Below are 12,317 nucleotides of genomic sequence, written 5' to 3' on the forward strand. Positions count from 1 at the left end.
CAGGGAAGCGTAATAGGACCAATCTTGTACTTAGTATATACTTCGGCCATTCCAACAAGAAAAAAAACATTAATTTGAAAATTTTCCGATGAGAATGGTGATTATGCCATCAAGCGAATCGCAAACAAAGGCCGTTAAACAATTGCAGCGTACACTCGAAGAAATCAACCAATGTACCAGAACGACCTCAACGCAATCCGAGTCACATTTAAACTGCAACAAAATTAAATTAACCTTTATTTATTTGCTATAAGCTAATTCAGCCAAATATTTAGGACCTCAACTCAAGGCATCATATGAAGAAAAAATAGAGCATATTCGAATCAAACACAGAGAGATATGTACTTGTTTAAAGAAAGGTATTCTAAATTAAATCTGCACTGCAAAAATTAATACAACAAGCCGTATGACATACAACTCTGGGGGTGCAGTAGGCCATCCACTATCGAATATGTGCAAATATGCCAAAAAAAGATTCTAGGGATGATCACCAATGCATATCGATTTGTTACAAATGCAGAGATCCACAAGGACCTGAAAATGCAAACATTAAGATAGGTGATCCGTGAATGTGCCGAGATTAGACTTCACCGTCACCCCAATATTGAAACCTTGCAGTTGCTGGTGAGTTTTTTTATTTATTTATTTAACATATTAGCCACAGTGACATTACAGAGAGCTCCAACGCGTCACTGTGGCCGGTCATTCAAAAATAATAATAACATGATAACAATAATAATAACAATATTAACACAACATCATTAAAATAATAAAATGATAAAAAAACAACAATCATTCATATTTATAATAGGCAAAATCAAGCACTGGCATTCCTCAACAACCACTCAATCAGATTAGCATATTTTATATTGAAGAGGTCAATTTCACCAGAAATCCGGTTGAGCAGATATATCGCCCTAGATATAGGAGCTGTTGTCAACATATTTGTGCGAGCCACAGGAGGAACAAACAAATCACGATTCCTCAAGTCCCTGAATTTACTAGGTGCATAAAACCTAAATTCATTAAGAACCTGAGGATTGTGTATTATCCCATTCAATAGCTTAAAAAAGTGCCTTCCCAGTAACATATTCCGACGAGACTCCAATGAGTTGAAACCTAACGCCCCTAATAGGAATGCACTAGGATATAGCCAAGGATAATAACCATACTGTTTCATATAAAGATATCTGAGAAACCGCTTTTGGATTCTCTCAATCTTCAATAAATGAGTTATATGGGTAAGATTCCATATAATGGAAGAAAATTCTAGAATGAAATTTTTTAGAATGAAAAGTTGTAACTTGCCAGCTGAGGCGTTTTAAAAAGAAAAAACCTCACCAATTGGCAGTTTGAATGTGAGAAATTAAGAAGACCAATCTATTTAAATATGGAAGTATTTTTGGGTGAAACATCGGGAGAATTTTCAAAATGCAAGGGAAATTCTCAGCACCACAATCCCAGTGCTGTAACATCCTTCCGGGATTGGAAGCACTATGTTAGAAATAAATTGGATGATTTGTATTATTGGCCATTTGAAAAAAGTCTATCTATCTATAATATTATAATTATGAAAAAGAATATTAATTTATTTATTTTTAATTTATATTTCTTACGAGGGAGGCATTTTAAAATCTGGGTGCGGCAGTAGTCTCAAGATGTCACTGCTCTTCATTGTAAACCGGATCACTTAAATCAAAATTGAAAATTTTCTAAAAATATAAAAGATACATGTAATACACAAAAGTGAGAAATCGGGGCTAGGCACCATTTCACGTTGTAAGTAAGGTTGTAAAAAAGTATCTTCTTCGCAATACAGAAGAGTAAGAGCCGGTAAATTAATTTAAAATGGGTTGGTTAAATTAATTTTAATGGTAGCAAGTTTCAGAAGCAGGAAAAGATAAATTTCCCTGGAGGAACCTAATCAAAATGTTGGACCTTCGAACTAATATTGAATGAAGGGATTGGTGATGAATACGAAATTAATTTACAACCAAAAACAAAATTTGGCCATTTTAAAAATTATCCATGAAACCTAAAATCGGCAAAAATTTACTTGGATTTGGTTCAATTTGTTTTCATTTTGCATTCTGTGATAAGATAATATGTACTTGTAATTTCAATTAAAATTTCTTAGAATTCATTTATCACATATGTTGTTTTTTTAAGACACCTGATAAAAAGTGTTACAATAACACACCTTATTGATATACATGCATAGTTAATATTTTAAGTACAAGTTCCGAGAATTCACCGAATAAGTCGTATTTCAAAAATAGCTGATAAGATTTACATACATACATACATATGACTAGATACCTGATAAATGTATTAACACGTGATGTGATACCACACCTTATTGATATACAATACATGGTATATTTTATATAAGTAAGAGTTCCAAGAATTCACTGAATAAGTCGTATTTCAAAAATAGCTGATAAGATTTACATACATACAAACATATGACTAGATACCTGATAAATGTATTAACACGTGATGTGATACCACACCTTATTGATATACAATACATGGTATATTTTATATAAGTAAGAGTTCCAAGAATTCACTGAATAAGTCGTATTTCAAAAATAATAACATGATAAGATACATACATATGATTATATACGAGGCTGGAATGAAATAAAGATAAGTGAATACAATGAGTGATAACACTGTTATCCGTATTCATAAATACTTGATACTTTGGTAGATTTTATATTGAAAAATAATTTATATGCCAAACAAAAACAACATTTAATAATATTTCATAAATCTAAAAATCAAAGCGATTTTTATTTTTCATCTCTATTAATAACATATACATATGTACGAATATACATACATATATGAAATATTATTTTTCAGTGTTTTTTTTCTCGTAAAATTGTATATATGTACAATATATTAAATAATCATACTTCTGCATGCTATTAGTGTATGTCCCTACATAATATAATATCTTGCGGTCACATGTGATTCACAGGAAATCAATTATAAATGATTCACAGGAGACTTCAATCCACATACATGTGTATAAATGTCTCGTTATATTATTATATTTAGTTAACAGCGTACATTATTGGTACTACGACTTCAATTTGGTCGCAAAAATGAAGTCACATACGATCGGAATCATAGTATTGTGCATTTTTATAAATACTATATATTGTGTAGATAAGAGAAATACAACACTCAAAGAAAGAATCGGTATGTATGTTTTTTAGTTGGTAAATTTCCATATATAGAAACCAGATTCGATAAATAAAAACTTACAGATAAGGTCGTGAAGATTCGCCGCATCGGTAAAGTGACAAGTACTCCCGGCCCAACATGGCAACATGATGTTTACACTCCTTTGAGTCGTACAAGGTCTGGAAATTTCAATGCTGGACGTAATTCCCAAGGTCAGAATCCGTTTCAGGATCATTCTGCATTGAGTTATGGATTTCGAGCACCTTCAAATCACACTTCTATGAGTCGTGTTAGTTACACTCCACGTGGGAACTTCAATGCAGGACTTGACATTTTTCAAGCAAATCCATTTGGAAGTCACTCGGCATCAAGTTCTTCGCGGAATACACCTAGAATTTATCCAAACATTGATCCAAATACAAATTTCAACATTGAACATAATACTTTTGGTACAAATCCATTTGGGAGTAACTCGGCGTCGAGTTCTTCGCGACATACACCTAGAATTTATCCTAGCATTGCTCCAAATGCAAATTTCGACTTTGGACACAATACTTTTGGATCAAATCCATTTGGAAAGAATCCAGTATCAGGAACTACACTTGGTACGCCTGGAAATTTTAATACAGGATACGGAGCTAATCCGTTCGCTAGTAAACCAGCTCCAAATCCTCAAACACATGTATCAACTCCTGGTAATGCTCATGCTGGTGCTTCCCAATGCGTCATTGACGTACTGGAGAATCGAGAATTGAATCAACCGTTGTATATATCGGAAACGGGGATTTGGAAAATTCCAGATGAGACGTCTAAGATGAATTTTGCACCCGGAGAACGAATTATTGTGGACTGTGGTCGTGACAACACACTATTCGGTTCCATACAGAGTCATTTAATGGTAAGCACTCTTGTATTATTACATTGTTATATGATTATTTGATACATTTTTATTAATATATGTAGTTTTATTACATATGTATGTACATAGTTGACATGTCAAGGAGGTCAAAAGTTCGTTGAAAATGATTTCGCTTCTTTGAAATGTTCGAAGAAAGTTGAATCTGCTGAATGGTCTGAAGACCAACCGTGTGGTGACGGAGGTCAAACTGTGGCTGTTGGATTTAAAACGACTTCGTTCGGAAATTTAAAATTATACGAAGCGTGTGTAAAGTCATCGATTAAAAGAACGTTGTATGTAAAACATAATCTTAAACAGATAAAAGAAATGCAAAAAATTTTAAAAAATGGGAGAAAAGAAGATGCAAAATTCAATTTCAGAGGTAAGCGATTTGTACACAAATTGGCCAGATCTACACGTAATAATTGGTTGCTTGTTTTTTTTTTAAATTTTTACATACATTACAAACATTGATATACAATTTTTAGAATAAATTTAATAAAGCATCATAGACATCTATGGATAAATTTTTGATAAACTACATTTTCAGAGCATTTTTTATGTAGCCAGCAGAATAGAGTAGTGGTTAGTATATAATGCTTTGAACAGAGTGGTCACGGCTTCAAATTCCACTGGTTTCTGCTGGCCAGACCTTGGATCGGTGACTCCAGGTCGATCGTTCCCTATCAGAGTTTGCCAATTTATATGATTTTCATTGAAACGGTTCCAACAAATTGGCGACCTTACCCATTTTCTCGCAAAATCTCGAATTTCGCTGAATTGCATAAAATGCTGCAAATTTACAAATCTAACCATAGATGTCTCTGTGGATATTAATTGATATGTATTTATGGGGTCTACGTGACGAGCCAGAATGTTAAATTACAGAAAACACAAATATCGGAAGGCAAAGATCGAAAATCGAAAGATCTTAAGTCGAAAGATCAAAAGAAAAAGGGTGCATGGTAAACGGTACATACTCACTTAATTTGCGCGAGCAGGCTACAACAGGAACAAGAGGAACAGGCTTTTCCTCCCGTATTCTGCGCGCGCACATTAATACGGGAGGAAAAGCCTGTTCCTCTTGTTCCTGTTGTATCCTGCTCGCGCAAATTAAGTGAGTATGTACCGTTTATCATGCACCCTTTTTTTTTGATCTTTCGACTTAAGATCTTTCGATTTTCGATCTTTGCCTTCCGATATTTGCGTTTTCTGTCATTTTACATTCTGGCTCGTCATGGAGACCGGTATTTATGTACTTTGTATAATATTATACTAGTAATATTTGTATCAAATGTAGAATGCTTCTGGCCAGGAAGACGCATTGGGGTTACCTGTCAGGCCTTCCTGGTATAAATGAAAGATAAAATAAATCGTCAAATTTCGAGATGTTGAAAAACTCGAACATTTATGGACAAATTTGCAGCATTTTTTATACGAATCATCGAAATTCAAGATCCTTAAAATGAGAAAATTGCGAGAAATGGGAAAAGGATGCCAATTTGTTGGAACCCTTTCAATGAAAATCGGATAAATTGACAAACTCTATAATAGGAAACGATCGACCTGCAGTCACAAACCAAGGTTTGGCCATCAGCAACCAGTGTTTAATGTTTAATCCAAGTGGCCATCCAACTACTATACATACAAATACCGGCCAATAACTTGTACAATCACCATGACTTGCATATCAGTTCAAGTTAAACCAATTTAAATATTTATAATAATTTCTGATTAAAGCCAATCCTCACACGTATGAAAAATTAATTTTTTTTTAGAAAGTTCTCAATTATTGGGAGGTTCCGTAGGCAGTTTGTACAGCGGATTAAGTTCATTCGACAAAGGACATCTTTCACCGAGAGGAGACTTCGTGTTATTTGCTCATCAAAGAGCCACATATACTTACATCAACGCAGCACCTCAAAAATCATCTTTCAATAAGGGTTCTTGGAAAAGACTTGAAATAGTAAGTATATATTTTTTAAATAAAACCTATTCAATACAAAATTAGACTTGAAACTGAATACCATATGAACAAATAAAAAAATTTCATTATTATATTCACAGTCTTATAAAATTTAATGACCAACTATATATTCTTGATTACAGAAATTGCGTAAAGCTGTCCCGTTGCATACCACTTATACAATTTATACAGGCACATATGGATTGCTATTAGGATTTAGCGGAAATCTACAAATTCCACTATGGTTCTATAAGGTACATAGTTTATAATATATGTAAATGATTTGAAACATAGCAATTATCACATTCATTGTTCTTCAGGTTATTTGCGACGGATCCGGCTCTCGATGTGTGGCATATTTGGGTTTGAACAAAGATGATGATACCAACGAACCCTCACCATGTGTGAATATTTGTGGAAACACTGAACCTGGACTCATCTGTTGCAATATGAGTTCATTTACGAAGACTATTCCTCATTTGAATCATTTAAGTTCTGCTAGTGTGCTAAATATTATATAAGAGTAAGTTATACTTCACTTTTTCCACTTTTTGGGTCTGTTCAAAATATGTTTGTATGATTTTAGAAATATCTGAAAACGTCTAGATTTATTCTTAAGAACTTATTCATTTTATTTTTGCTTCTTAACAATTTTTTATTATTATAAGTCATGTATGTATTCAGGGCCGGCTCAAAGGTGCAGCAGACTATGCAATATCAACGACCCACGAATAAAACTGGTAAAACAGCAAACTGTCATCGGTGCAAATGATAATTTGGAATTGTATTTTATATAAAATACCGCTGAAACATATGTATTTATATACATATACATATAAGGGATCAGTGGCGGACTGGGACTGAAATTAGTGCATGCCAGGAGTCAAAGGGGGGCCCCCTTTGACTTTGACCCAGGGTTAAAAAAATTTGTCCCCCCCCCCAAATATCAAAATTTTCTTCTTTCCATCACACTAAAAATCAAGGGTAAAAAATAAATAAAATTTTCAAAAATGGGAATAAACAAATTTAAGAAAAATGGCAAAAGCAAAATAGATCCATAAATTACATTGTATATTTCGTTTTAACCCTTGTCCTAGGTAAATAGAATGCATCATAAAAGAATGCGGCATAAAAGCGGCTTTTACTTTCGGTAGAAAACAATCAGAGACGTCATTTCAGCTTTTTCTTGGGGGGGCAGGCAAAGATTGGTCAAATTGAGTTTTTTTCAAAAAATCTTTTTTATATCGTAATAAAAATGGAAAATATTCTTTGTACACCTTATTGAGTTATAAAATATGAAAAAAATAAGTTTATTTTTAAAAAAATATTATGTAAAAAACCAAAAAAGCACCGCAGGTGAAAATTTTTTTCCAAAAATCTTCACATGGTCAACAAAAATCGACCATCAAACTGTCACTAAAAAACTATCAATTAACTTAATTTCTACCGACTATCTATGTACATAATGTACGTTATAACAATAAATAAAGTTTTGGGATCATGCGATAATTCGTACTCGGAATCGACCACTGATCATGTTTACATAATATAGAAAAATGTGTGTGGCTTTGTGTGCCTGAGTGTGTGTTTCTGTGTGTCTTTTTATTATTTTATATATGTATATTAGTGCTTCCAATCCAGGTAGGTTACTTCAGCATCGGGATTGCGGTGCTAGGAATTTTCGATCCCGGGATCCCGGTGCTATCACCGGGATTTCAAATGAATAAGAAAAAAAAGTTCAATTTGCATGTTTTCATATTTCAAAAACGTTCAATTGCATTTTGCAAACTCTCCCGATGTTTCACGCAAAAAATACTCCCATATTGGCGTACTAATTTTGGGATTTTGGCTACATTCTTTAAATTTTCGGTTCGCATCCACACCCATCCACACCCCTGAACGTATCAAGTTGAAAATTTTGTTTTGTATTCTTTATGTACTAAATTTGATAAGGTTTTGGTCAGAAAGCAATTTTATTAAATAACTAAAACTTTTTTTGGACCGAATTCGTTACACATGAAGTTTAAATCCATCTCATTCGTTGTTTAGGGAGAGAATGGACGTCTGCAAATAAAATGAAAATACGAGAAATAAAATCATTTGTTATTGAACCGATAAAGTAAAATATTAATTTAAAACCTTTCCTGAAAACAAAAAATATAGTTTCGGAAAAATAAACGTTATACATCTGTTTTTGAGACAAAATAAAGTAAAGGGGACCTTTCTTACGATTCACTCCATAGGATGAACAATTTCTAAGAATTTTACCCGAGGCATACCACTTAAAAACCAAAATATACTTGCTTCGAAATAATAAAATCTTTTTTTTTCAAAGCACATACATAGCAGCGATTATTTTATTAGTTTACCCAAAAGTAACATACATAAGAAATAAACGTAGCATTCATAGATTCGTAGTATATCATTAATCATTAAATTCATAATATTTTCTAAATTCACACTATTCCTTAATTTAGGAATTTCCCCCCCCCCAAATAACGTCCCTGAAAACAATGGAGGGGGCCCCTATCGTATATTTCTTTATACATGGATGTGTCTACATATATTAGGAATAGATTTTATATTCGGAAACTGTTTAAAATTGTGTATCTATATCGTCGAAGTATAATCAAATGTTATTTTGAAAGTATGTAGTAAATTTAAATCGAAGGTTGATGATGAATCGTCCTATCAAAATTGTTTTAAGCAATTCAGTTTATACTATTCACGGAAATTTGTTTATTCCCATTTTTATTTCAGTAGGTAGTTGTTACATAGATAATATATACATAATCTTGAGGTTGGAAATGGGCCCAGCAAAAGGGCCCACGCAAATATTGAAACTTACATTTCGAGCCTAATAAAAAAAAAGTTAACCGATCCTTGGTATGTATTAGTTGTTTGTATATATCGTAAGAAATTTGTTTTGTTGAAATACCCAAACTTTAGGTCCCAAAGTGCAATATCCTATAAATTTTTACACACATGAAATAGTTACAAAGTTATTTAATTTTACTGAGGGCCCATATTTTCCAACAGATAGTGGGGCCCACATGCCATCGGGCATGTTCGCTTGTATGGCCAGTCCGCCACTGTAAGGGATGCATTTGCTTCACGAAATTAAATATCTTAACCAGAGCCGTAGTGATGTTTGTGGCGCCCTTGACAAATATCAAATTTGTCGCCCCTTTATTATTTATTCATTAGATTAAAAGAATTTCTTTCATTTAAAATAATACATATTTTTTTAAATATATGAAACATTTTAAAATAAAATTACAAAAATAAACAAGATTATTTTTTATATAATAAATGTCTCACATTGAATATTTCGCAATAAATATCAAATTATATAAAAGTGCACTTTGAACACTATTAAAATTATTTTATCTATCATTTATATTAATATTTGTTTCAAATAAATTTTTCCATATACATTTATAAAATTTTATTTGTATATAAAACCATACATTTGTCTAGGACGGTAACCTGTTACATTATTAATAACTTAATTATTAATTATTACAGATAGAAAAAACTAAAGACGAATTTTCCGTGAATTTGGCATTAGCAAAGTCTGTTATTATATTATCAAAATTTATATTACTTGCTAATTCACTTTGTATTGATAATATACTTGGATTTGATAATCGCTCTTGACCAAATCCTTTAATCGACGTTTACTAAAGCTCCTTTCTGCCGAAGCCACTGTCGTAGGCATTATCTACGTATCGCTAATTCGAAATTGAGATAGGATTCTTATAAATCCTATCATTAAATATCAATGTGTTACATTCTCCCAGGGTCTTTACCCTCGCAAAATGTTTGTAATCGATGTTTTAAGCATTTATGTAAGTTCATTCAGAAAACGATCACAATCTATTTCCAAGTATTTTTGACAAAATGTTATCCCTTGGCTTTTTAAATTTTATTCAGTAAGTCAATAAGCCCCCACCAGTTAAAAATGCCATATGTAAATTTCAAAAACACATCGAATTAATCTCAAATTTTATGTTTTATTAAAATAATGAATTAACATTAACAATAAAACTTCTAACCAGTAGAGATAAGACACACCTAATTTAATAAGTAGTACCATTCATTTGTGGCACACCTTATTTAATAAATAATAACTCCATGGATTAAGCACTGACTAACCGAAATTGTACGACACGTGTCTTCGACACATTCATTGTTTTAAATAAGAGTATAAACTCATGACTGTTAGAATTTAAGTTAGTCCGTAATCGGCTCTTATACTGAATATTATAATGTTGCGTACCCCTACGCAACCCCTAAGACAAAAACAAAAAATAAATATGAAGTTTTTATTCAAAATAGGCTCGTTTTATGTATAAAAATGAATAAAAAAAAATAAAATTCGGATAACTATGAATAAATTCGGTAATGAGGAGATTAATTTATATTCAATAATGAAATGAAGAATTGACATTTCTTCTTTCGAATATGATTGGTTAAGATATTTAATTTCGTGAAGCAAATTCATCTCTGATATATATGTATATATTCTCATACATATGTTTCAGCGGTATTTTATATAAAATACAAATCCAAATTACCATTTGTAGCGACGACAGTTTGCTGTTTAGCGAGTTTTATTCGCGAGTCGTTGATATTTGACAGTCAACTCCTGCGTTCTTCGTAAATTATAATATTGTTGCGTAGAGGTGGGTGGAGGATCCAAGTAAAAGGCCAAAGTCATGACACAGCATTTATTGGTGATTAAGGAGATACACGCACTGCTAGTGCTCCGTCCAGAATGTCTTGATATCGCCTTATAACGGATAGTCCGCTCAGGGCATCTTCGACGTCCGGTTACTTCCCTACTGTTTACCTGGATATGTATTCCCACGACACTCAGTCCCACGGTATCGGTCACTTCTGAGAAGGGACCAATAGCGGCCAATTCGGTGGCCATTGTTTAGCCTACTTGCACTCAGTCCAGAGATAATCCTTGAAACCAATTATAACGGTCACATAGTCTCTGGGATGCTACTCGGCCTAATCCGATTGCACTTACTCGGCGGTGTACGTAACAATAATAAATCATTATTTTTTTTTCAAACCGTTCGTCTGCAATTCTTTATTCCTACCATTTCTAGTTATGTATACGAACATGTTGAGCACATTTCTTGGCATCATTCTAATTTGTATGACAGTCGCATAAAAAATTAATCCAAGTTCAATTGAAAGACAATAAACTGTTGATGCAAATGTGAGATTTAGTCTTTAGCCATCCCGTTCGTCTGGTAGTTGCTTCTTTTTACAAAAATGTTTTAGTTTTAACCTACCTTAGAATTGTCCATATCAGGTGTCACATTGTCTAATGATCGGGAAATGGGAACCGTATATAATATGAAGTTTAAGGTATACAAATAAAATGCCACATATGTGTATACATGTTGTTTTTATGTATTTTATTTTCAAAATGTTATTTCATGACATAAAAAAATCAAAACGTCACCACTCGCACGTCGAGCCTGACTTTTATACCTGAAACTCTTCACCCACCGATCGATCGTGTAACTAACATCCATCATTTAATATGTACAGGCACTAATTTACATCATCAAAACTTTTTGAAGGCTACAAAACTGTGTAATATAAAATATAGAAATATTAAATTGTTCACATCTTATTTACACCAGCACCATCGATTGGTTAAATATAATATATATATTTTGATTAAAGACATGTGTATTTTATTTTGTTTTTTCCATTTTCTTTTAAACTTAAATTATATACCTTTTCATACCCGACAGGTTTTTCTCGCCAACTTTACAATTTCCTATTGATTTGCTATTATGTTTTTTCTTTGTACAATATTTGGGCTGCCGATTTAGACATAACTTTGTGTGGTCGTTGACGTTTATCTAGATATATTTTGTATCATTGGAATGATGCAACACTGATCAAGACATAATATCTATTGTATATATTGCGTCCACAAACCAGTGATGTCCAATTTAAATAAGTTTTTTTTTTTTTTTTGATAATACAAAAAGCAGTTTATCGTAATATCGTAATAGAGCCTTACATAATATTAACAAAAAAATCAAATTGAAACATATATATATATAAAGCGTATATTCCATTATCGTCTACAAACGCTTGGGCATCACTGGCATAAATAAAAGTGTGAAAACAACAAAGCTAAAAATCATTATTTTAACTATGAATTATAATAATATAATATATGCATATATGTATGCTCAAGTGTAACAATTGCAAGCGATT

General features: G+C 32.4%; 2 protein-coding genes across 2 annotated transcripts in view; one reads left to right on the top strand and one right to left on the bottom strand.

Annotated features, from left to right (window-relative positions):
* Positions 1-12,317, bottom strand: part of LOC143917399 (uncharacterized) — a 557,584-nt gene that overhangs the window by 31,804 nt on the left and 513,463 nt on the right. The gene's annotated exons all lie outside the window — the stretch shown is intronic.
* LOC143917391 (uncharacterized) lies at positions 276-8,912 on the top strand. Its single transcript, XM_077438884.1, has 7 exons — positions 276-624; positions 3,067-3,210; positions 3,279-4,093; positions 4,184-4,475; positions 5,872-6,059; positions 6,203-6,313; positions 6,380-8,912. Exons 2-7 carry the CDS (start codon positions 3,114-3,116, stop codon positions 6,578-6,580), a joined length of 1,704 nt encoding a protein of 567 aa, XP_077295010.1. The 5' UTR covers positions 276-624; positions 3,067-3,113; the 3' UTR covers positions 6,581-8,912.

Source organism: Arctopsyche grandis, chromosome 9, assembly GCF_051622035.1.
Source record: "Arctopsyche grandis isolate Sample6627 chromosome 9, ASM5162203v2, whole genome shotgun sequence".
In the NCBI taxonomy this organism is placed as follows: domain Eukaryota; kingdom Metazoa; phylum Arthropoda; class Insecta; order Trichoptera; family Hydropsychidae; genus Arctopsyche; species Arctopsyche grandis.